Source organism: Carcharodon carcharias, chromosome 20 (assembly GCF_017639515.1).
Source record: "Carcharodon carcharias isolate sCarCar2 chromosome 20, sCarCar2.pri, whole genome shotgun sequence".
NCBI lineage: Eukaryota > Metazoa > Chordata > Chondrichthyes > Lamniformes > Lamnidae > Carcharodon > Carcharodon carcharias.
The window spans coordinates 100,324,701-100,351,705 of record NC_054486.1 but is presented as its reverse complement, the minus strand read 5'-3'; the positions used below and the strand labels follow the sequence as shown (position 1 = coordinate 100,351,705).

The following is a 27,005-nucleotide window of genomic DNA, read 5'->3' as shown; positions in this document are numbered from 1 at the left end:
CAAGAGGCCGAACGCTTGTTTTAGGTGACCGTCAGAAATACCTGCAAAATTGCCTGACCCAATATTGGGTTGGACACATTTCAGACGTCTTTGGAACAAGGGACTGACCCCAAACATTTGCCCTTTTTGTCCCCAGACAACAAAGTCCAATTTCTCCCAAAAGACTTTTGACTGATGTCAGGAAGTTTTTCACACAAGAAATAATCAACACATGGAATGGGGTTCCAGATAAAATAGTGGAGGCAAACTCAATGGAATCACTTAGAGGTGTTTGCATAATAACTGACTGATCAAGGATCCAGTTAACACATAATGTTAATAAATTTATACCTACGCCTAAATCTTTATTCTTAAAAAGGTCAATACTGAAACAATCAATCACGAGGGCAGAAACTTCCCCCCATTGGGGGGGTTGTGCAGGGGTGGGCGCGAACCCAACTGGCACCCCTGATCGGGGCTGCGCTGTCATTTCACATGCGCAGGTCAATTAAGGCCCGCCCAGCATGATGCACGCCCGGAAGCGCTGAGTGCTCCCTGTGCGGGCTGAGGTGGGGGGGGGGGGGCTGGCTGCGCTCTTTCGCGCGAAAGAGCGCAGAAATCTCCCTGAGGCACAGAGGTGCGCACCTGCTGAACTAAAAATCTACATGACACGCGGCGACGTTGGGACGCATGTCCGATGTCACCATGTGTCATTTTACACATCGGCGAGTGGGCCCTGCCCCTGCTCACTGACCCGAAAATTCTTCCCATAGGGTTTCAGACAACTGCATTCAGGAAGCCCTTAATTGGATTACCTGGACTAACAGAGTTACAATTAACTGGAATTACTATCAATACTTTACAACAAATATAGCGCACTCAACAACACTAAATAACATTGGTTGTACTTTTATTGCAAAGTTTGTTGAAAAGCTAGTATTATGAAACACACCTGTGGGTGTACAGTTTGTAGGAACTGTTAAACATATCAAAGGAACTGATATATTCTTCAGGTGCAGCATGAAGAGTATTCTGCAAGATTGAAAAAGACACATGTCAGCTCAACACAAAAGGTTTAATACAAATATTCCTTCCCCAAGTCCTCTTTGGAGCATGCCTTATGCTAAGGTCGTGTGAGCTGGATTCCTGCACACTGGGAATAAGGCAGCACTAGATTGGGTTTGATTAAAAAACAGTATGTGTGATAAGATTAAGGTGAAAATCCAAATGATAACAAGAAGAGGAATAACAACAGGGACAGACTTGTTCTTTAGCTTGTAAATGCTGAATGAATGTTTCTCCCATACAATTAACGGTACAACTGGAATCAGCAAAACCAGTATTACAACTTGCATTACTATGGGCACTGGCCACTTTACAGCAGTGAAATAAAAAATAAAGCTTTCTTGTAGGTCAACAATGCCTCAGTTGACCATCGTCACCTCAGAGTCAAAAGGTTGTGTGTTCAAGTCCCATTGAGGGAGTGCTATACTGTTGGAGCTGGCGTCTTCTGGATGAGATGTTAAAGTCTATCTGCCCTCCCAAACAGAGATAAATAATCTCATCCAGAAACAAAATACCGCAGATGCTGGAAATCTGAAATAAAAAGAGAAAATGCTAGAAATACCCAGGTCTGGCAGCATCTGTGGAGAGAGAAAGAGAATTAAGGCTTCATGTAATGACCTTTCATCAAACTCAAAATAATCTCATTGCAGGGTGGTCTGGCTAAAAATTATTCATGACATCATCGTTTAAAGAAATGATTTCCTAATTTATCACATTGATGTTTGTGGGACATTGCTGTGCACAAATTGGCTACATTGCAATGGTGATTACACTTCAAAAGTACTTCATTGGCCATAAGGTGCTTTGGTACATCTTGAGGTCATGAAAGGTGTTATATAAATGCAAGATTTTCTTTCAAGAGGGATTCTTTCTAACAATTTCAACAAGCACCAATATCCCTCAACCTAATAAACAGCAACTAATAGAATCTTACAAAGCAAATCTTCAAGCCTTATCATAAAATGATATTAAAATTAATGGCCTGTAACTTCCGTGCTCCCCAGCGTTGGATTTGGGGGGTATCCCAAAGATGTGCTGGGGAATCCCTCTGGCAAGTTTGCAGGTAAGGGTTGGCACAGCAATTGCCCAGAAGTGCACACTTCCTCTGGACAATTGCGCTGCGCTGGGAACCATCGAAAAATGCGATTTAAATCACAAACTTTGGATGGTTCTGCCGAGGTTATACCAATAGATCCCAAGAGAAAATTAGAAGTATTAAAACCTCTTCTAATTTCTGAGTAACTATTATAAAGACCCAGACTGACCCCACAGGACTACCCCCCCCCCCCAAAAACAGGGCACCCTGCATCACCCCCTGACCTCTAACACACCCCACCCCGACCTCAGACCTCATCCCCCCGGCTTCCAACACCCCCATTCCCCTAGACTTCCGATCCCCCACCCCCAGACCACCCCCTTGGACCAACCCCCAAATCCTTTCTACTTACCTTAAGACACTTACCTTCTCCTGGTCGGTCAATTTCCCTGGCCCTTTAAACTTACCTGCTTGATGGCAACTAGTGCCGTGGAAAAGGGGCTGTGGCCTCCTTCAGTACGCTGGATCTAGACTTCGCTGGGGTCTGTGGGGAGTCTTTCGATGCAGGCCCCAAGCAGCTCCGGCGAATGGAAGTGTCAACGTTATTTTCAAGACCAGGTAAGTAAGTATTTACTGCATCTAAGTTCTGCTGGCCAGTACTTTGACGCTAGTCAGAGGTTACTGCCCAATGTCTTTCCTTTTATATCAAAGTACAATGAATTTGTTCACTATTTGCAAAATATTATATGCCTGATGGTTAGAGCATTGTGATTGACACTTAGCTGCCCTCTGAAATGATCTAGTAAACCGGTCAGTTACAGCTGGCTAGTTCAGTTGGTTAACAGTGTGGTTGACAGCCTGGGTTAAGGCACCATACCAGTTGAGGTAGTTCTTGGGGCCAGCCTCTTCTACTTGCCTCATTGTGATATCATGGCATCAATGAGCCTTGATTAACGATCCTCAGACACCGAGGATGCTACAACCACTCAGTTAAGGGCAGTTAGGGACAGGTAATGAATGCAGACCTTGCCAGTGATGCCCATTTCCAGTGAATGAAAGAAACTACATATATACTAAATTCCCTGTTTGCCTCAGTTGAACGTTGCCTCTCCTTACCCCTCCAGAGACTCATCTAAACAACAGCTTTAATTCCTATTGAAGTGTTGCTGTCACCTGTACATGAGTGCTTGTACTACAACTTTTAGTAGCTGAAAACGTGTACACTCACAGATTCACATCTGTTACTGGCTGCTTTTTTTGGTTTCGGATCTGGGAGAGGAAGGAAGAGAAACTCCTTGCTATATTTAATGAGTTCGATTTCTGGTTGGGTCAGGACCTTGTTGTTTTTCTTACCTCAGCCTGAGGGAGGAAAGTAATCTGTGTGGAAGCACCTCCCAAGTCCAGGATTCCTACAGTGTTTTCATTTGCACCGTATAAGTGGCCTATAAAATATATTTTTTAAAGAGTCAAATTTTGATTTGAAAATGCTGCTAGAGATCCTCCTTTTAAAAAAAACCTGATATTCTACTTTATTGGGCCATACTGCTCAATAAGCCAGTCAATTTTTGATTAAGCTTTAGTCCACTGAACTAGTCTTCTCACCATAGCATTGTATGGCTCCTAAAACTGGGCAATTGGTGGAAACTCTGGCAGAACCCAGAGAAATATTAGGCTTTGCATTTTTGTATGGATTAAATTATAGAAGATTACCATTGCATGGGTTTTTTTTTAAAAGTGGCAGCACAAACTGCCATGAATTGTGAATATTTGGATGTTAATGGGGTAGTAAATCTTCAGAATAAAAAATCAGAACATTTTTAGTCACGCAAGAAATTCTAAACCATAGTTAGGTTTCAATGTGAAAATTATGAAGGCGACAGGGAAGAGGCAAAAACAGACACATACCAGTTAAGAAGTTTACTGTGATCCAGGCTAAAATTCCTACAAAAATAAAAAAAAAATAATCAGCGCAAACACCAAAAATATCCACATTATATGTAATACCCGAGCAGGTGAATGAATGCAAAAACAGGAAGGTGTTCTTTAGCCTTCCCAACTTGGTCCTTTGTTCAAGTTTTCTCTCTAGAACTCACTGAATCACTGCACTTCTCTCCCAGCATTACCCTAATGAATTAAGAATTGGTCCATTAATTTTTTTTTTAATGAGTACTTCAAGCAGCTTAATGTGCCCAAGTACCATTTAGTTATGGTTTCATTATCTTAATTGTGCCCTTTTGTCCTTTCTACACACACCCCATTGACTTTCTGCAGCACATTCCTCTCCTTAATACAAACATCTGCCTTTCAATAATAAGATAATTGGCAAAATGTTGGGGAAGTGGGGGAGAAGATGAGGATTTTTTTAAAATAAGAAAATGCAGAAAGTGGTAATGATCTAGTATGCACTGACGAATGGAAGAAAGCAGGTTCAACTGTAATTTTAAAAAAAGGAATGGGATATATACTTGAAAAAAGGGAAAAAAATGTAGTGGAGTGGCGCCAATTGCATCGTTCTTTCAAAGATGTCAAGAAAACAAGAAATTGTATTTTTTTTCTGCTAACAACCCTGTCACATTTCTTATGTACTGGAAGACAGGCTGTTGGGAGGTAAATATCGTAACTGGATTAAGAGCCAGGTTGACTGCAAGAGTTTAAAGTCAACAGTAAGAAGTGGTTTTGATATGTTAATGAACCAAGAGGAACTTCAATCAGAGTTTTATGTAAAGCAATAACAAGAGTGTTTTTGAATTGAGTTGTTGTAGTTCAAAGGGGGGTATATGCAGGTTGTAAAAGGTGTAAGTAAGGTAAAGTTTGTTTTTACAAGTCTGAAAGCTAGGGTAATGAAATGAGTTCAATCAATTCTGGAAGAAAGCATTTCTGAAGAGACTGGTTGAGACAATACAGAGATCAAAGGAAAGGAATGCATTTAAAGAAATACTGATGCCTAGGTGGGGGTAGCTGGTCAGATCTCCCAGAAGACAGCAGGGTAGATGGTCAGATCTCCCAGAAGACAGCAGGGTAGATGGTCAGATCTCCCAGAAGACAGCAGGGTAGATGGTCAGATCTCCCAGAAGACAGCAGGGTAGATGGTCAGATCTCCCAGAAGACAGCAGGGTAGATGGTCAGATCTCCCAGAAGACAGCAGGGTAGCTGGTCAGATCTCCCAGAAGACAGCAGGGTAGCTGGTCAGAACTCCAAGAACACAGTGTGAACAAGACCAGACCTGAAGACCCAGTTGCTATCAGCCTCAGAGGACACCCCAAGGTCAAAATGCACTGTGTGGTAAAAAGTACAGGAATTCTATAGATTTTAAAATCTACAAGGATTGTTGCTGAACAGAAAAGGGGAAGATTAGCTCCAAGGATAGTTAAGATTTGTGGAACTGTTTTAAAGTACTGTTTACTGTTGTTTTTAAGTGTAATTGTGTTTTTTTCTTTATTCTTTTAATAAATGTTTACTAAAAAATCATAAGTAGTCAGGGACATTTTCTGCAACAAAAATTAAAATAGCTGGAAAACTCAGCAAGTCTGGCAGCATCTGCGGAGAGGAACACAGTTAACGTTTCGAGTCCGTACGACTCTTCAAATTCTGTTGAAGAGTCATACGGATTCAAAATGTTAATTGTGTTCCTCTGCTCAGATGCTGCCAGACCTGCTGATTTTTTCCAGGTATTTTTATTTTTGATCTGGATTTCCAGCATCCGCAGTTTTTTGCTTTTACATCATTTTCTGACTTCAGAACCTCTCCCCGACTGTACAAATTTCAAAAACCGTTTTGGCAGCTGTTTCAAGTTTCCTGCTGGGGTTTGGGCAGCTCGGCATTTACCATCAGTCATGCAAAGAGCCACACAGGTTCTGCTCTGTACGATGCTATAGAAACCACATCTAGCTCCTTCATAGTCAACTCACCGATCCAAAGTTGAAACCCACTATTTTGCTGAACCCATTCCAAACCCTCCTTTCATAAACAGGGTAAATAAAAACCATCACTTCATTTCACAATCATGGAAATCAACAGCTAAGGCTACAACAACATTTGCAATGGCAACAAGTTTGGTTTACCAATATTCCAAGTATGTAGTACAAACTGAAACTGGAAGTTATGAAGACAAGTGGAGTAAATGCTACTGCTTTTCATTCAGGGATTCAAATCAAAATCTGAAAAAACCACAGAAGTAGTTTAACCTTCCTTTATCTGAATGAACGTGACTTTTTAGAAAAAGTTTAAGGAAACTGATCTGATAGCCAATATGGCTAATAAACCTGTTAAAAGACATCAGCTGAAATATGAAATGAGAGATGCCAATTATGCTAATTCTTGAATACAATCAATTTTAATTTTAGTTGATACCTGCCAAATTATTTCATCTCCTTAGAATGACCTTTTGTTTTGATGAAGGACCATCGACTTGAAATGGTAAATCTGTTTCTCTACATAGATGCTGCCTGACCAGTTGTGCACTTTCAGCATCACATAATATGTCTCAGGTGTACAGATAGTCGCTTGGTAGTAGAGAAATTGAGTATTGCTGAAAAAAAAGAGACATATAGTTGAAGATTTTCATCTTGCACTCATCAGGACAAATGCAAGAATACCAAACTTCAAAGGGAACAACAATTTATACTGCATGAGAAAAAGGGTGCCAGCTGGTTGACAAGTGGACTCTGGTTGGTCAAGGTATTGCCATGGAGAATGCACCAGGGAACAGTTATCCCCCAAGTTTTTGTTTAAATTCTAAAAGTGCAAGTCAACGCTGATTGGTTGTAGCATTGCACCAGGAAACAAAAGCTTGGGGGAATAACTGTTCCCTGGTGCATTCTCCATGGCATTGTCTCAACCAGAGTCCGCTTGCCCCCTTTTTCTCATGCAGTATAAATAATTTTTCTCTTTGGTATTTGGTATTCTTGTGTCTTGATGAGTGTAAGACAAAAAGTTTGACATTGTCTCTTTTTTCAGCAATAATGCCTTTAATGTGGAATTACATTCCAAAGTACTTCATAAGTGTGAAATCAGTCAAAGACTGACACTGAGTTAAAGGAGATGTTAGGGCAGGTGACCAAAAGTAGTAGACGTGGTGAGGTTTAAGAGTTTGAGCCTAGATTGCTGATGGCACAGCTGACAATGATGAGGCTAAGAAAGTGGGGACAAGGGGCCAAAGTTGGAGTGATTTTTGGCTGGAGGTGGTGAAGGGGATGGTGCTGGGTATTTGAACAATAGGATGAGAATTTTAAAATTGAGGTATTGCTGGACTGGAAGCCAATTTAAGTCAGTGAACGCAGAGGTGATAGGTAATTAGATCAGCTCAAGTTTATACAAGGGCAAAGGATGGAACATCCACCAGGAGAACACTAGAATAATCAAATCTGTGGAAAAGTAAAGCATGAATAAGGGTTGCAGTAGCAGAAGGTCCGAAGCAGAGGTGGAGATGTCAATATGCCGGAGCTGGAAGTAGATGGAGAAGATATGGAGTCAGGTGTTCAGCACAAGGACAAATATAAGAAGGTTGCAAGTGGTCTGCTTCAGCTTGGGACAGTAGGCAGGGAATTGGTGCCTCAGGAATGGAAATGGCATAGGGGAATAAAGACATTGATTTCAGTCTTCCCAATATTTAATTAGAGGAAATTTTGACTCATCCAGAATTCGATTTCAGACAAGCAATCTGACAACACAGAGGCAATGAAGGAGTTGGGAGAGGTAGAACTGGGTGTAGATCCTGACTGTTTTTAGAACATTACCTAAGAAATAAAAGGAGTAGGCCAGATGGCTCCTGAAGCCTGCTCCGCCATCCAAAACCGTCATGATTACTATACAATATTCAACTCTGATTGAATCTGTTATTTTATCTTTCTCCTCCACTTATCCCTGAAATTTCCTCCCCATAGCAATCAACTTTTGAAGCTGCACATGCTGCGATACACTTCCTCCAGTAATTTGGGCAGTCTTCATGTAAAAGTCTGAGTTGAATGTTCTATTGGCCATGGGAGCAATCTTAAGTGTGTGAATAGCTACACTAACAACTATAGTTCTTTATTGTTTTCTCCTTGGCCAGAGTAAACTTGCCAGCCAATCAGCATCCTTTTCTCCTGTAGTATAAATTGTGATCATTTGAAATTTGCCATTCTTGCATTTGTCCTGATGAGTGCAGAATGAAAAGCTTTGGCAACATGTCTCTCTTTTCAACACTTGTGAAATACAAATAACAATGTCTAAATTGTAACTTTAATTATCATAACTCAGCATAACAAATGTAAACTTCAAGTGATGGTTAATTGCTCAAATTTATACATAGAATTAGATTGCCCCTTTCAATCTTGAATGTAGCAGAAAATGGCCGATTCTCCGGAACTAACTCCCAATCTAGACACAATTTCAGCAATAAAGGAAAAGCATAAGCACATTATAGACTTTGATACCAACCTTCATATGTCCCATTCATTATGGTAACACAGTCATCTGGTACTAGAAAAGGAGAATCTTCAAATAGTTCCTGGACCTAGATTAAAAATACACAGATCAGTGCAATGGCCAATTTATTTTACACGATGCTCATACCGTTTCTTCCATCTTTTTGCATTTCCCTCAAGGTTAGATTCTCATTTCTACCCCTTCCCCTCACCACCCACAAAAAGTTTATCCCAAGTCTCCCTCCCACCCAGCTGTTACTGTTCACATATCTCTATGAAGAATGGTCTTTCCTGCAGGGATACAGGTCCCTTGAGGCACTTCAATATCACAAACAAGCAAGTTAATTCTTGGAATGTGGATGTTGCTAGCAAGGCCAGCATTCATTGACCATTTTTCACGGTAGTGATAGGCCCATTTCTTGAAGCATTGGTGGTATGATACAAGTGAGTGACTTAATAGGCCATTTTGGAGGGCAGGAAAAAGTTAGACTTGTATATATGCCAATCTGGGAAAGGACAGCAGATTTCATTTCCTGGAAAGGACATTGGTGAACCAATTGGGTATTTATGACAGCTTCATGGTCACTTTTATTGATAAAGGCCTTTTACTTGCAGATTTAAAAAAACTGAATTCAAATTCTCAAACTGCCATGGTGAGTTTTGAACTCAGGATAAAAGTATGGATCTTTCTTGTCTGTATCTAATTAGTGCATTGATTTTTGCTGCTCCATCTAAAAAGACAGAAGTCAGTCTAGGTTGAGGGTTTCTCCTTGGCCATAAAAAATATTTTTTCCTCATAAGGTGGCACAGTTCCAGTCATCATACAATTTTTTTGTCTTCAAAGTGTTACAAAGCTTGGATAGTAATGGAGCAAAATCTGTGAACAAAGCCAGTAACATGGGATTTCACTGACATCTTGGGGATGATGTTCTGTGAGTTCATCCACTCAATGAAAACTGTAAACGAGTGGTCATGCCTGTAAACTTTTAATACCAAGACACTGGGGTGGTCCAATTTACTGAATTTTGCTTATTTTCATGTAATGGTGATTAAGTACTACATCAGTACTGCTGAGTTTCCACAATGGCACCGCTATAGTACAAGGTCACACCTCTAATAGCAGAGCTTGTGCTTTCTGCTCAGGAAGCAGTCGCAGTCCTGCCGTAGCTTTTAGTACCACAGGGGTAGTATGCCAGTGGGTTGAAGGTATCGTCTGCTTTGCCACATCCAGTAGTTCACGCACAGTCTCCGCACCCTAAAATGCAACAATACAGGACTTTAAATAACAGGCTTTCCTCTATTCATTCTACACAATTCATTGAGTGTACCAGAGCCGGTTACTCAAGCACAAAAATTGATTCAAACCGTAGTATAATAAACAAAGCCCCATGCTAACATTGTTGCTAATGAAGCTAGGCACTGTTTGACTTTGCACAATGCCTTTTTGTATTTTAAAGTTATGTGTGACTCATTAAAACGCAGTCAGTTTTCCACAAGATAATGATGGAAACACCACAAGAGTCAATGATGCTCAAGTTGGACCTACATATTTGTATATATAATGGCTGCAATCAATAATTCCATTTCTAACCAGTGAATAGGGCACTCAGTAGAGCGCATACCTCTGCCACACTCAAACATTATTATGATTACATAGATCTTCCTTGAAACTTTTCCCTGCCTGATTGATGCTCAGTAACTACAAAGCTGCAAAACAAAAAAAATCTTTTTATGAAGAGTTTCCTTCTCACTGAGTAAGCCTCAGGACAATCTGTATCCAACAATCTGCTCTGAAAACTCTGCTCACTTTTTGACAGCTGTGAGAAATTGCACCACAGTAGTTGAGACAATCCACAAGATTTTAAAACAATCAACAACATTCTAAATAAAGCAAAATAAAGCAACCCACAGCATTCTTGAAAAAAAGTAAATTGGCCCTATCTCCCAATGTTAACAGATCCTTTAAAAAATTCCAGGATCTGGATCTGCATCTTCACCAATAAACTAGTCAGTTTTTGCTTTGGCCATACCTTATGTGTATACCAAGTTTCGTTGAAATCTGTCCAATTTTTTTGAGATATAATGTTTACAGATGAACAGATTAACAGGGGTGTTGTTGTTAAAATAAAAAGCACATAATAACTGCTATATGAAAAATGAACATGGCTCATCTAGTACACTCTCTACAATCCTGCTGCTCCTGTGATACAACAATAATGGAGAAGTTAACAAATCATGGCAATCACTAGTTTGCAACAGAGTCCTACGAGGAGAGTAAAATTCCAGTGGTGAAAAGCTTTGGGAACCTCCCAAGCACAAAACACTTATCAGATATAAGAAAAGAGAAAGAACCCTCTTCCTCTCTCTGTACTCCCCAGTAAGAAAGAATAAACACAGGAACCAACCAACTTGCATTTATGTACTGTTGTGAAGAGTCACATTGGAAGAGACAGCTGGCTTTATTACAGTTGCTTCCACTAAACTAATTTATATTACAGACCATGCAAACTAGTGCAAGGCGTCATTTGGAGTCCACCTAAATAAATCAAATTGTCCATTAAAAATTGCAGTACCCACCTGCTCAGGGTCATCTACATAGGCTGACAAACCAGGCTTTACTGATTCAAAGATTTCACTGTCCACTTGAGGGGGCTCTGTTTTAAAAACATATCTGTTACTTACTTGAAAATTTTACAGAAATTTACAAGCTACAGCAAATTTTGCAAAAGGCATTAAGGAGAAAGAATGCTTTTAGGTAGTATTTTATCATATTGCTCAAACAGTTTCAAATGAAATAAATTACTTTGAAATGCAGCAACTTATGCAAGCAGCACTGGAATCATATAGTGTACAGCAAGATTCCACCAACAGCAATGAGATGACTGATGGATTAATATATTATTGGTAGTGTCCTTTGAGAGAGGAATGTTGGTCAGGATACCCAGAAAACCTTCTTTTCTTCTTTGAATAGAGCCATCTAATCCTTATTTCTGATAGCCATGTACCTTCGTTTCCCATAGCGGCTACGAGGGGGATGCAAGCCTGCTTTCAGATATTTCCCCTCTACTGTTGCTATGACCGGTTACTAGGATTATTCAAATAGAGACCTACCTTTCTTTGATTTAACTCAGTAATTTGCCTTGATGGGTCAAGATTTGTGGGGTACTTGTAGTCAGTGATGAATGAATAGCACTCATCATTCATTACATCTGCACACATTTTTTGTGGGCTTTTGCGATTTGCTGTAATTAGAGCCAAAACAGTGCAGTGCCACCTACAGGGGATCAGGGCTTGGCCTAAATAGCCAAGTGGTTATGGTACTGGGTTTGTAACCCCAAGATCAAAAGTTCAAATCTCACAATGGCAAACTATGAAACAATGTAACTTCATCTGAAACAGATGGAAACAGGTTTACTCAAAAGAGTATCAAGAGTTCAAATCTCACAATGGCAAACTATGAAACAATGTAAGATCAACTGGGAGAAATGTTCTGGACTCCTGGTCGGTCAGTGGCAAATGGATCCCCTACCCGAGGAGCTCAGGCCTTTCACCTGGAGCAGGACCAGCCTCCTCTACCTGGGGGTCCATCTCTGCCCTGCTGAGGAATCCTGGCCGGCGAACTGGCAGGAACTGGAGACGAAAGTCACCGCTCGCCTGCAGCGCTGGACAGGACTGCACCGAGTGCTATCTAACCGGGGTCGAGTTCTGGTCATAAACCAGCTGATCGCTGCCATGTTGTGGTATCGACTGGTCACTTTGACCCCTCCCCCGGACTTTGTCACAAGAATCCAGAAATTGTTAGTCGACTTCTTCTGGGACAAAAGATTGCACTGGGTCGCTGCTGAAGTTCTGAGTCTCCCGCTTAGGGAGGGTGGTCAGGCGCTAGTGTGCCTACGCACACAGGTGGCGACTTTCCGCCTTCAGACCCTGCAGCGATACCTTTACGTCAAGCCTCCTCCTAGATGGTGTGCCCTGACGACGTATTTCTTCCGTCAGGTGCACGGCCTGAATTATGACGTGCAGCTCCTGTTTATAGAACAGCTGGGCCTCGGTGGCTCCTTGCAGGCGTTGCCCGTCTTTTACCAGGACCTGATCAAAGTCTGGAAAGTGGTTGCCTCGCGACGCAGTTCTCCCCCGTCAGGGGTAGCGGCTATCGTCAGAGAGCCGCTGCTCAGGAATCCGCCCCTCCGTCCTTTTCAGTGGTTGGCGGAGAGGAGGGCTGTGGCCGCAGGGGTGACCAGGATCGGGGACGTGCTGGGTGGCGGAGGACTGGGCTGGATGCTCCCGCAGGAGTTGGTGCGACGTGCGTCTGTGAGTGTCCAGATCGCAGCCGATGCCATCCAAGACCTGAGAACGGTCGTGCTCGGACCCGACGTTATTTTGGGTCTTGAGGTGGCCCAGGTGCGCGGTGGTCTTCCGTCTGAACGTTCCCCTGTTCGGACAGAATTCCACATTGGCCCCAGGCCCCGAACCCTCCCTCGGGTGCTGGTGCCCCGCAATATGAGCCGCCTCGGGGACATGCCCTCCGTGCCTTTTGGCACGGTAAAGAGGGGCTTTTTGTACGGACTGCTGCTGCACACCTTCCATTTTCTCACCCTTGTCCATCGCCCGGACACGCCCTGGCGTGCCTTGTTGCCGTCCGGCGGCGGAGGCCCCCGATGGGAGGCCCTCTACGGAGGTGTCCTCCCCCTTTCTATCGGGGACCTGGGTTGGAGGGTGTTGCATGCAGCAGTCCCCTATAATAAGAGGATGCATAGGTTCACGGACTCTCAGGACACGTGCCCTTTTTGCGGTCTTGTGGAGTCCGTGGACCATGTACATAGGGTGTTGTAGGCTGCACTCCCTTTTTAGTTACTTGAAAAACCTTTTATTGATGTTTTGTTTGCACTTCAGCCTCACGCTCCTGATCTATGGGCACCCGGTGCGGAAGGGGGTCGGGAAGGAGGAGGACCTCCTCGTGAACCTGCTCCTGGGCCTGGCCAAGTTGGCCATTAACAGGTCCAGGCAGCGGGCGATCGACAGGAGAGTCCCGCCCGATTGTTTGTCCCTCTTCCGCGGCTACGTTCGCTGCCGGATGTCCCTGGAGAGGGAGCACGCAGTGTCTGCTGACACTCTCGAGGCCTTCCGTGCTCGGTGGGCACCGCGGGGACTGGGGTGTTTTGTTGACCCCTTTAATCACATTTTGATTTAAAGTTTGTAAGGTTCCTTTAAACTTTGTCCTTGGTTTTACAGCTGACCTGAATTAGGGGCTGTGCCTGATTTATCCCAATTTTGTTGATTTGGTTTTCATTTAAAAGATTATCAAGAGTTCAAATCTCACAATGGTACACAATGAAACAATGTAACTTCATCTGAAACAGATGGAAACGTGTTTGTACTCGAAAGAGTTACAGGGGATCAGGACCTGTGTGACTTCGGGAAGCAACAACGCATCTCCTCAATCAGGCTGAAGAACCCTTACTGAGGCATGCAGGGTCTAAATCAGGAAGTGTAAATTAGAATAGTCAATTCAATGCAAAATCAAATTAAAGAATCAAAAAAGATGGATTGAGAGAGAAAGATAAAATACAGGAAGTAAAAAAATAAATAAATCTACAACAATAATTAAAATTATTCAGATTGGATCCTACTAACAACTGAGACCAGTTGATCCTAATATAATCAATTTTTCTGTGAAGCAGGTGAGACACCAGGGATGAGACACCACACTTGTAAAAAAAAATTTAATGTCAGAGATGTCATTTGTCCAAAAATTAAGAATGATCATACCATCATACTTGAATTGAACAGGCCCCAACTTCCTCTGGCATGTTTTGTGCATAAGTATTAAAAATTCAATGCCCTTCATATATATGAATGCAGAGTCTTTTGACTATTTATTGGTAGAACAAAGAATCTGGAGGAGCAAGGCAACTTGAACAGCAATTTCCTGATTTCTGTATTTAACTCCACATGCACAAGAAGTTGCTGTCCAATTTATTCCTTACTGACAGAGATTGCTGATATCCTCACCATTATTTCTGCTGCAAATTCTGGCTCAATGCCCTATCACAATAGTGCAATGATAATCTGATACACCAAATTGTTACATTAATAGCCTAACTGGTGCTAAGTCCTAGGAAAAACTTAATGTGTGTATTTAGTTCTCAGTGCTTGCAAGATAAGGTAAATAATTGTTGAAGGCTGGGTCATTCATTTCAAAATGGCAGGAAAGTGGGCAATCTTCACTGAAAATGAAAGTTTTTGGGACCATTAAGGAATTGGGGATAAAAGCATGCATACCTAAAACATACAACAGGACCCAATCTACAGAGGCAAGTATATTTATTGATTTCAATCAGGAACCCCCAAAAGCCGAAAAATAAAAGGTAAAAGAAAACCTGATTCACAGAAAAATGATATTAGGATCAACTGGTCTCAGTTGTTAATAGGAAGCCGAAACCAAGACATAGAGTTTTTCTTTATTGAGAGTTTATTGACTTGTTCAGTCTCACATCTCCTCCCACTCAACCCAGTGTCCCAGCTGCCCCCTATGCTCTTTTAAATAAAACACATGATCAATAAAATAAACTAATGAATGGAGGTTACAGGCCCTGGTGGGATCCCCTATTTATATGTGCTCAAAGACAATTAATACCCATCACCTGTTTTCCTTAACCTTAAAAATGCAATTGACATTAACAAACCTTAACAATGTAATTGACAAGACATTAACATCAGTTGCTCCTCACTTTAATGATGGTAACTTATCTAGCTGATGTGTCAGCAGTAATGAGCTAGATGAAGTGATAAAATTTAAAGACTCTTTTATGTTATGTAGCCAATGGCAAACATATGCATTTCCCACCATCAGCTTCACTTCGAAATGTAAGTGTCATCATTTACATTTTCTGCCAATTCTTGCAAATCTTGAGAGCTGCCCAAAAATACATTGAGTTGATTCAGCAGCTCTAATATCAATAGCATCATAGCAGTTGTACCAAAAGATAATGTGTCGATTGAAACGGTTTGGTGTGCCAAGTGTACATCCCAGATATCAGGTTCCCAAATGCCTAATTGCTATGTTACAGAGAATGGTGCCAAGCGGTGTAAAATGTTAGAACTGAAAAAAAGAGCTGCATGGGAGGCTAGTAAAATGCTGTTCTGAACAAAAAGTGAACCAGCATCCATAAAAGTCCCTCAACTCAACCAGCATCTATTGACAGCTAGACATGCAGACAAGACAGGTTTAAAGCGGGGCAAGTTGAGCACTGAAATAAAATGAGGGACGAAGGGGAGATATATTAACAACCTTCTTTTGGGTTTAGTTGCCTGGCTAGGTTGGGCACGGTAGGTTACAAATATTGTTTGTATACCTACTGCAATTATGGTGCCTGATTTACCACTGAGAAAGATAAAACTTAGGACATTATGTAACAATTTGTTCATTTGGACAATATAGAAATCTGACAGCAGCAGAATTAAATATATGTAGATTCAGCTGTGCCAAATACAAAATCACAGAAAATTTCAACATCACAATAAGCCAATACCTTATTGCATAGGAAAATCCAAACTGATTGTACTCACCAGGGTCCTTTTGAATGAATGAGTATATGTGTATGCGTGTCCCAGTGCTTCCAGCATCAAACATGATTCCATAAAACACGTTGGATATGTTTACAGAGGTTAACTTTGAAGGTAAGATATCCGGATTTTCAATTCCATAGTGTGGGCTGCAAACATCTGCTTCTGACAACGTAATGCAGGCCAGGGCAAGAAGGAACTCCAGAACAAAGAAGCCCCTCAAGAATTCCATCTTTTCCTAGAGGAGGATATGTTGGCAATGGAGGTGGAGGTCACTTGGTTAATCTGATCAGACTTTATGAATCTGGAACAAGAAGTTTTGTTAAGCAGTTTTTGTTGAATTTTAACCCAGGTTTACTTGTTGGCAGCTTCTCCCACGAGAGTCACTTCTTTATCCTTCTCACTACTTGAAGTTTGTATTAAGGCTGCGTAGGAGGTGTTATGATACTGCAGGTGGTATTTGCCACGCTGTCCAAATTCACAAGGGAAACCTTGCCACACTATCATAACAGTTTTGCAATTTGTATTTATTACAAGAAAATATGTCAGAAGTAAGGAGTCCACTAATACTTTGAGATTTTAAACCATTAAATTTAAACATTTAACAACGTAAGAATAAAACACATATACAAGATTACAATTACATGGTTAATTTAAATTATAACAATTCCCAAAATTGCTAGTTGACCTGGCCCCAACTACACAACCCCTTTAAAGGCAACAGTCGAAAATAGATTTTAAACTTATAGTGACAATCCAGCAAGGTTACCACAAGCACCCATTCGATTGGGGAATTCCAAAGGCTTTCAATACAACTTTGGTTACTGGAACAGCAGAGTTCTGCAAAATGGCTAGGGGCTTTTCCCTACGTCTGTTTCACATTGCATATCTTTCAGATCTTACACAGCTACTCCACACAGCCTTCCATCTTTCTTTAAATATATTTCTTCCTCTTAAATCTGTAAATCCCATTGTTCCCACATGTCTTTGGAATTTACTTTTCCCACTGTAAAAAAAACCTTTTATGTTGTCATTATGGCCAACACTTTCAGGGGAAAAACCAACGTAACAACCTGCCTTATTTATCTTGTTAGTTGTAAACATCCTACCACGGCTCTTTAAAAACCAAACACCTCTCCACTTACTTAAAATGCAAATTTCATTCACACCCTATCTACCGAGACTTCACCCTCGTTCACTCATTAGCATTTCATGCCCTTTTACATCTAACTCTTTAGATAATTTCAATCTTGCAGTCTATCCATCTCTAATTTAATTAAATCAGCCACACAGAACCATCCACATACACCCACAAACATAAGCCTACTCTACAATACCCCATGATATTATTATGAAAAATATATGATAGTTTCCTGACAGAGGAAAGTTGAAGCAAACATTAAGAGCTCCCATATACGTACCTTACCAAAAATTATTTTTAACAGAAATGGATGTTAAATTACAAATGTACTAAGTTGAATAGTGATTGCAGTAACTGTATTCATTAATATAGCAGGGGTTGGACTCTGCACAGCTGTATTTAAGTAGCGAAGAAGTGACAGATAGGCATTTTTACAAACATACATAATTTTATTTGAAAGAAAAAAGGAACTAACGATGGTAAAATATCTACCTTAAAACAAAGGTTTTAAAACTTAAAAACACTCCTTATTGTTTTCTTCTTAAAGGAAAGCATTGCAGGATATTATAGACTAATTAAAACCCAGGGTCAGTTTAGCCAAATAGATTTTACAAATAGATCTTACTATTGAGATGTGCTCTGAATGCAATTTGCTATCCTAACAAGCAACTACTTCTAGTGTACGTCTAAGTCTGATTCAACGTGTAGCATTTGTCCTGTCAAGTCAAACAAGTTAAAGATGCTTTGCAAGATCACTTATAGCTATTTGGTAGTACAGAACTTGAGTATTGCTGAAAATAAAAAGAGAATATTGAGGCTATTCATCTTGCACTCGCTAGGACACTTCACAAGAATACCAACAGAAGGGGAAAATACCAATTTATAATGTTTGAGAAGAGCGCTAATTGGTTGGCAAGTGGACTCTGATTGGTAGAGGTGTTGCCATGGAGAATGCACTAGTGATGATGACTGACAGTTAACTGCCAATGATTGTTTGAAATTTAAACCAGGTAGCTTGACCCCGATTGGTCAAGGCATTGCCCTGAGGAATGGGTCAGCGAATGGCTGTCACTTATTTTGTTTAGCAATGTGTGTACATGTTCTTTCTGTCTGCAAAGAACAGGGCCCTGTGTATTAATATATGTAGCTTGCAGTCCACGCAAATGCACCACACTGCGAGCCCAACTGACAATCCTAAATGAATAGTCAGCGTAATTTTTGGCACATTGAAGATTATTTAGCAAATGTTGTCCAATTGCAGAATCACATCTAATGTTGGCTACTTCTCATACAATATAAATTGTTGTTTTCCCCTTATTGGTATTCTTGCAAAGTATCCTGATGAGTGCAAGACAAAAAGCTTCAGTATGCCTCTTTTTACGGCAATACTCAAGATTACTTATCCTGATGTTACGCAAGTTTATGGAAAATAAACAAAATATAGGTTCAGATCAAAATTTTTTAAAAATTCCAAATACCCAGAACAAATGATCCCCTCCAATAAGTTTGAACTGCCTGTGGGATAGTGATGGTTTGGGGCAGGACCATTCAAGGAATGACAACGGTCCAAGAAAATGCAAAATGGCTGTGGGGGTGTGGGGGTGGTTGGGCAAAACTGGTGGGATTAGCAATTCAGTTAGTAATGGAACATTTTTCAAAAAGGAGGCAGTGCTAACCCAACATTACAGGGTGAATCCAGTGGCAGAGGAAAAAAACTACAATCTTTAATTAAAGATGAAAAGAAATTTAGCAGTCACTACAGATTTCGAACAGGATGATGGTGCTTAACCAACCTAATAGAGTTTTTTTTGAGGAGGTGATGCATGGGGAAATGGACTTTCAGAAAGCCTTTTACAAGGGAACACATGCAAGACTATTGAAGAAGATTGACGAGTATGCAACTGGGTCATGTCACAAGTTGGATTGAAAGTTTTTTAGGAGGGAGGAGGCAGAGAGCAGGTGCTAGGAAGCAGTTTCTCAGCATGTTTGGAAATGTGACCTGTTCTAGAACTACTACTGTTCTTGTGGACATCAATAATTTAGGGCTAGACGGAGGGGTTTTCAAATGGGGGTGGAATACTGAGTTTTATGACAACAGGCATACATTATGCAAGTTATAATATAACGATGAATCCAGACTACAGTTGGTGTAGTGTAGTTTTCGGATCCAAACTATAGGACAGATGTTGAGGCAAGAGAGAGCATGGCACTGATGCACTGAGATGCAGCCTAGTATGAGGAACTATACACATGAAAATGAAGTTAACAGAAAGGGCCTGCTTTAATTGGAACAGCAGAGGTTACAAGATAAAAATTACAAGATTAAAATTATGAAGGGATGGGGCAGAGTAGAGTGTTTCTAGAATGAAGGGGCTTAATACAGAAAAGTCCCACAAACAGCAATGATAATCTGTTGGTGTGGGTTGTTATTATTCAAAATCATGCCATAAGATCTTTTACTGCTGTTTGAGGAGTCAGATGGAACCTCGATTAAACATCTAATTCGAAAGCACTGCATTGAAGTGTTAGTCTAGATTGTGTTCAAGTTTCTGCAACAAGGCTTAAAACTATAAACTGCTGACTCAGGTGACAGCCAAGGCTGAATCCGCAGCAAATATAGAGAAAAAAATGAACACTTTTTAAATAGATCTATCAATAAATAATCCAACAGACTCTAAACTTTCTCACTCCCATCTGCATGAGTATCAGAAAATAAAAATGTCAAAAGTTAAGTGAGTGAATGTCAGAAGTTATGTGAGTATGATTAACTGATTTTTTTTGTTTTGGGTTGTAATAAAATTATCCTGGTCTAAAAGCACAGAAGCTAACAGCAAAAGGATATTCAGAACAGTCACACCCACCAAGATACCTTTGCTCATTGGCTGTGGAAAAATACTGACTCTTGTGTTCTGCGTTGTCTAGTTTGTGGACATATGCCTTGACCCTAATGCTTATAAATGTTTAAACCCAATCTGTATCAATATGTAAAGGATACATTGTAGTGCATTACTTATTTGGTTTTGGCATTAGTAATAGTTTTTAGATTAACTTTTGATAAAGTAAGCACATTTTGGAGGACAGGGTTGACAGTGCAAAGCATTTGCTGATTAGGAAAGGTTTGTAGGCCAACATCAGAAACAATGCTTTTTGCAAAAGAACTATTTTCCCTCTAAAAATTCAATCATTCTGAAATACATCTTCCAAATCACAATCTGTTCTTACAGATTTCAGTTAATTTATTTTTATCCCTTCCAATGACAGGAACAATTCTTTTTTCAAAACAACACAGTTCACCACATTAAGTTACAGCTTATTCGTATAAATCGAGATCGCCACTCAAAACAGCAACTGCTGTTAATTCCAAAGGAGGCAACATGTTAGCTATGTCTTAAAAGCAGCAATTACTTGACAATTAAACTCTTGAGTATGCAGATTTGAAACTCCTCAGGCTTTTAAGTGCATCAGAATTTTGATGTTCAAAGAAATGTTTCCTGCTGAAACTGCAACAGAAACCTGTTAGGTTTTGTGGTCTTAAGAGCTCACTATACAATAGGTTATGCTGAAAAGTACTCACATGTAGATATTGGGCAAAAGCTTATTTAGCGTTGGCTGTGATTCCCCCACAGTCAAACAGTCCACTAACACACAATCTCTGGTTCACACTAAGTTCAGGGATGGGAGCGAAACACCAGAAAGTCACTGGTTTTATAGAGCTTTGCATTTAGAAATAAAAAAACGAACTAGACTCAGGTGTAGGGAGCAGCACTAAAGTTTGCAGATGATAAATTTGGCAAGGTAGTATGTCATGATCAGGTCTGCTTCAGGATGACTTTGACAGGATGGTGAAACAGGGAGAAGCATAGCACATGGAGTTCAATGCAGAGAAGTGTGAAGTGATGCACTTGGCAGGACTAATACGGAAAGACAGCAAACTATAAATGGCATGATTTTGGAAAGTACAGATAAACAGGAAGAACTTGGTGCTCATAGACACAAATCCTTATAGGTGACAGGGCAAGTTGATACAGAAGTTAAAAAAAGCATATGAATTACTTGTGTTTATAAATAGAAGAAACAGAATATTAATCATGAATATAGATCATGCTGAACTTTACAAAATACTGGTCAAGCCTCATTTGGATTACCCCAGGAAATTCTGGGTATCACACTTCAGAAAAGATGTAAGAGGTAGCAGAAAGAATATGGATGACATTTACCAGGGATTAGGAACTTCAGTTATATGAGGAGAGGATAGAAAAGTTGGGATTGTTCTCCTTGGAACAGAGAAGGTGATGTAATAGAGGATTTCAAGATTAAGAAAAGTTTCGATAGAGGAGATAGAGAAAAATTCTCCTCTTTAGTGAGTGTGTCAATAACAAGAAGCCATAGATTTAAAATCATTGGAAAGAGTCCTGGGGGGGGAGAGAGGAGGAGTTTTTTCCCCCTCTATCCAGTTGTGGGATCTGGAATGCTATATGTAAAAATGCGGTGAAGCAGATTTCATAGGAAATATAAAAGATGGATTTGAACTTGAGATCGAGGAACTTACAGGGTTGATGGACAAAAATCTGGGACGTGGGCCTAAGAATGACTGATCTTTCAAAAAGCCACCACAGGAACGATGAGCCAAATGGCCTCCTTCTGTGTTGTATGATTCACCCCAACAAGAGTATGAGAGAAGGGAGAGGAAAGAAAATCGACAAAAAACCTAACAATTGCTCAATTCAACTCCAAGTTGTGGTCCTTTGCTTAGGTTTCTCAGAGTAATAAAAAAGGAGATAAATAACTTCACCTTCCCTGACAGAAAGAGGACACAGAAAACAATTTACATTTAGTGCCCATGCCTCAGCATTTGCACCATTCAGATCACATCCTTGGTCCTTTTCCTCCCTCCAGTGTATATATACAAGTGTAATTCTACAAGCTTCTCTTCAACTGTCCCCAATTTCAGAATCCAGTCATTCTTGCTCTTCTTTGATCCTTCTCCAAAAGCCTCAATGCTTTTACAGAAATGAAAGAATTGCAAATTGTACTTAGTCTATAAAAAGGAAATCACCAATGCAATGTTAGGGAAATTTGCAATAAGCATCCGTCTTTGGCAAGCAAAGCTGCTCTAACCTTCTCTCATTTACTACTCCTTCCTGAACACAATGGCAGCAACTTGAATACTTCCATTGGGCAACTCTGAACAATTATGATAGTTGGGCTACACAGCTACCTTGACTACAGCTCCTCACACCCTGCTTCCTGTAAGGACTCCATCCCATTCTCTCAGTTCCTTCGCCTCCGTCACATCTGTTCTGATGATGCCACTTTCAAAAACAGTTCCTCTGACATGTCTTCCTTCTTCCTTAACTGAGGTTTTCCACCCATGGTGGTTGACAGGGCCCTCAACTGTGTCCGGCCCATCTCCTGCGCATCCGCCCTCACACCTTCCTCTCTCTCCCAGAACCATGATAGGGTCCCCCTTGTCCTCACTTATCACCCCATCAGCCTCCGCATTCAAAGGATCATCCTCCGCCATTTCCACCAACTCCAGCATGATGCCACCACCAAACACATCTTCCCTTCACACACACACCCCCACCACCCACCACCCACCCCCACACCCCAGCGGCATTCTGCAGGAATTGTATCCTCTGGGACACCCTGGTCCATTCCTCCATCACCCCCCTACACCTCAACCTCCTTCCACGGCACCCTCCCATGCAACCGCAGAAGGTGCAACACCTGCCCCTTTACTTCTCCTCTCCTCACCGTCCAAGGGCCCAAACACTCCTTTCAAGTGAAGCAGCATTTCGCTAGCACTTCCCTCAATTTAATCTACTGCATTCACTGCTCCCAATGCGGTTTCTTCTACATTGGAGAGACCAAACGGAGACCGGGTGTCTGCTTTGCGGAACACCTTTGGTCTGTCCGCAAGCATAACTCAGACCTCCCTGTCACTTGCCATTTCAACACTCCACCCTGCTCTCATGCCCACATGTCCGCCCTTGGCCTGCTGCAATGTTCCAGTGAAGCTCAACGCAAACTGGAGAAACAGCACCTCATCTTCCGACTAGGCACTTTACAGCCTTCTGGACTGAATATTGAGTTCAACAACTTTAGATCATGAACTCTCTCCTCCAACCCCACCCCCTTTCCGATCCCCCTTTTTCCCAATGATTTATATAGATTTTTCTTTTCCCACCTATTTCCATTATTTTTAAATGTAATTCCATCCATTGTTTTATTTCTACCTTTTAGCCTATTTCGATCCCTTCCCCCACCTCACCCCCACTAGGGCTATCTGTACCTTGCTCGTCCTGCTTTCTACCCTAATGTCACCTATTAGCACATTTCTTGGCCAATATCACCACCGTCAACACCTCTTTGTCCTTTTGTCTATGACATCTTTTGGCAATCTCCACCTCTCACTGGGCCTCTATCCAGCTCTACTTGTCCCACTCCCCCCTTAAACCAGCTTATATTTCACCTCTCTTCTATTTTTCCTTAGTTCTGTTGAAGAGTCATATGGACTCGAAACATTAACTATATTCCTCTCCGGATGCTGTCAGACCTGCTGAGTTTTTCCAGGTATTTTTATTTTTGTTTATGATAGTTGGGCTATTCAACTTTGGTGGGAATAACTGGGAACCCCAATTCTGCCATCACTTCCAACAGATCTTACTAGATAGCAATCAGTAATAGATACCATTCCCTAGATTTCCCCTTCCTAGCCTGTGGATGGATGCCAACAGTCCTCCCAGGGATCAGCTAAATTGGCAGTGACTTTGTGCCAAACTTGCAACCTTTCTGCTCTGTACAACTAAGTAACATATTAAGTTCCAGCTATGGTTTGGTTGGTAGCACTCTCATCTTGGGGTCAGAAGGTTGTGTGTGTTCAAGTCTCGCTCCAGAGACTTGAGCACAAAAATCCATGCCAAAAATCCAGTGCAGTACTAAGGGAGTGCTGCATTTTCTTGGAAGTGTTTTTTAGGAACATTCATTAAACAGAGGCTCCTTCTGCTGTCTCAGGTGGATGCAAAAGATCCATGGCACTACTTTGAAGAAAAGGGGAGTACATCCTGGTGTCCTGACCAATATTTATCCCTCCAACCAACATCACTTTTGATCGTTATCATATTGCTGTTTGTGGGAGTTTGCTGTGTGTAAATTGGCTGCTGCGTTTCCCACATTATAACAGTGAAATTCAAAAATCATCATTGACTGTAATGCATTTTGGAGTCTCAAGGTTGTGATAGGCACTACAAAAATGCATTCTTTCTTTTTCTTTCATGTTGGACTAATTTCATTTACTCAAAATCATTGGGAGAGTTTTAAGCAGCAATTTAAAAAATAAAACAAAGAACAATAAAAGTCACAGCTAAACACAATGGAGATGAAGAGGGTTCCCATTGTCAGGAATATCCTTTAATACTTCCAATAAAAAAACCTTTCCCCTCATCTTCTGAAGGCTCCTGAAGCAAGTAGCCTTAGACAGTGAGTATTAACAAGCCACTAAATCATTAGAGACATCAATGCAGGTCTAGATCTCATTTTCACCCACTGCTTAGACATAACTAGTTTTCAGCAGAGATCACTGCGTAGCAGTTGCAACCTGGAGTTCTGACTGATTTTTAGCAGTTTGTGAACTTTTGCTATCAGAGGTGTGGCAGCTTATCCTAGTGCTGCCATGACCGAGATCAGTTAACTCAGCACAAAGAGAAGATCAAACCTACACCTTCTTTTAAGTTATAAATGGCGGGGAGGTCAAATGCATTGCTTATCTTCAAAATAACTTTAGCTGAAAGAAAACACAGAAACATCATAAGAGATGGCCACCAGAGCCATCAAGCTCCTACCATCACATGGGAATGACACTTAGATTTTTGGGAGCATATCCCTCCTATACATTTAACCACCCTAGGGAACATATGCATTAACATTCTCCGATCAGTCCCAAGCTGCTATTGAACCCTCCAAGTCTTCCGTTCTCCCAATATTCCTTGTCTCATCACATGAATAATAGCTACAGGTTAAAATGGCTTCATTCTGTGTTGTACTGTTCCATGTTTCTACAACACAGTTAGGTGACTGACAGACATACATGGTCAAAATCATGTCACTCACTCAAGAAAACTTGCAGACAGAGAGAGCGGGGTAAAAGAGCAATTAAATTGGTGGAAGGGATTCATTCGTCATCTGTGGAAGTTAAAAATAAACATAATACTGTTAAAAAAATAAAGAACCACCAACATAACATCAGAGCTTTCCCAATGCCTCAGTTTGTAAATGCAGTATGGTACTGATCCATATATTCCAAAAAGATTCCAGATTTGTCTGACGGTTTGTGTTGAGTTATCCGATTTTAGCCCACACAGCGGCTGAGAGTAGATGTTTAGTTAATAAACTTATAGTTCCTTCCAATGTTTCTTAAGTGATCTTATGGAATAATTTTGAACATCAAAAGACAGGCACAGTTATGGTGCCCCTATGATCCACTCACATTGTGGGTGAAAAGCACCATCAGCATAAGTTATCATCATTGAATTACCTGGCAAGTTCTGTTGCACTGTTTATACATGCAAATAAAGGATATTTTGAAAATAAATTCAGAGAACATTACCATCATGAAAGATACATCAAGTTTAAAAAAAATGGCATTTAGATTTTTGGGTGCATATCCATTCCAGAACTGTCAATAATCAGGGAGAAAGAAAAACCTTAAATACTTTCACGGGATCAAAATGTTCTTATTTTCATATTATAAATAACTTCTGACTGAGTGAGCAACGACCCACAGGGACCTCCTTCCTCTTCTACATACCACCAGATTAGACAGCACCTGATGAAAGCTTTGAAAAGACTATCCCATTCCTCTCCCCTTTATCAAGATTTCAAGATACGAGGGCATCGCCAATCTTCTGCACATCCTTTAAAAATCTAACTTCCACCTTGCTCTTCTCTGCTGGCAACTTTAAATTTAGGCTCCCAACACCGCCCCCCCCCCCCCCCCCCCCGCCCAAGTTGGAAGCTCGTCCATTCCTCCTCCCAATAAAAGCCAGAGAACCGAAGGGCGGCAGGGAGTTTGCTGAGACCTGAGCGTGAGATCAGCTGCAAACAGCCGCAAACTTCAAAACTAAATGGGGAAAGTGACAAGAGAAATCAAACCTCAGAAAGGGGTCAGCAGCCTGGCCAGGCACAGATTTGTGTGACACTGACACACACACACACACACACACACACAGGCAGGCAGGCTTGGGTATAATAATAAGGAGCCCCTGACACTTGTGGCTGTGGGAGGCGAACTTCCTCCTCTCCTCTCCTAACAGAAACTTCCAGACCAGTCACGGCGTCAACTCTATAGTGACAATGGGGATGGGGATGGGGATGGGGGTGGGGGGCCCTCACCAACAGCCCCGTCCACCCAATCCAACCTTAACCTCAACCCACCACAACGGCACCGAACGTCACACAGATCGGCAGCAAGACTCCACTTTATCAAAGGGATCGAAACGAACACTCACCTCTGTCTAAAACTCCTCTCATCTTTCCCCACACGGGGGGGGGGAGGGGGAGGGAAAGGTGGGGGAAAATACCGACGCTACCCCGGCCTCCGCCTCCCGCCCCCTGCTGCCGAAAGTGTTCGCGTCACGCGTGGCGTCTGTAAACGTCACCCCCCGATTTGACGCATGCGCCGCCGGACTCCGTTTCCATGGTGACGGGTCTCATCGACGGACGCGCACCGAAGAAATAGGCTCCCCTATTTATCAATCAATGGGGAAAAAAAACTTTTTTTTTGTGTGTGCGCGCGCGCGCGTAGCCAAAAAAA

The 27,005-nt window shown here is 41.4% G+C and overlaps 1 protein-coding gene across 2 annotated transcripts in view; it reads right to left on the bottom strand.

Moving 5' to 3' along the window:
• entpd5a (ectonucleoside triphosphate diphosphohydrolase 5a) overlaps positions 1-26,826 on the bottom strand; it is a 37,495-nt gene extending 10,669 nt beyond the window's left edge. Inside the window, exons 1-8 of one of the 2 annotated variants that reach the window (XM_041215313.1) lie at positions 26,701-26,826; positions 16,054-16,288; positions 11,062-11,138; positions 9,596-9,739; positions 8,498-8,573; positions 3,986-4,021; positions 3,434-3,522; positions 932-1,011 (exon numbers count right to left, since the gene is read on the bottom strand). In XM_041215313.1, coding sequence (XP_041071247.1) covers positions 932-1,011; positions 3,434-3,522; positions 3,986-4,021; positions 8,498-8,573; positions 9,596-9,739; positions 11,062-11,138; positions 16,054-16,282 — 731 coding nt within the window. In that variant the 5' untranslated portion in view covers positions 16,283-16,288; positions 26,701-26,826. Of the gene's footprint in view, positions 1-931; positions 1,012-3,433; positions 3,523-3,985; positions 4,022-8,497; positions 8,574-9,595; positions 9,740-11,061; positions 11,139-16,053; positions 16,355-26,700 lie in introns of both variants that reach the window. The other variant, XM_041215312.1, reaches the window with a different exon arrangement.
• Between the last annotated feature and the right edge of the window lie 179 nt (positions 26,827-27,005).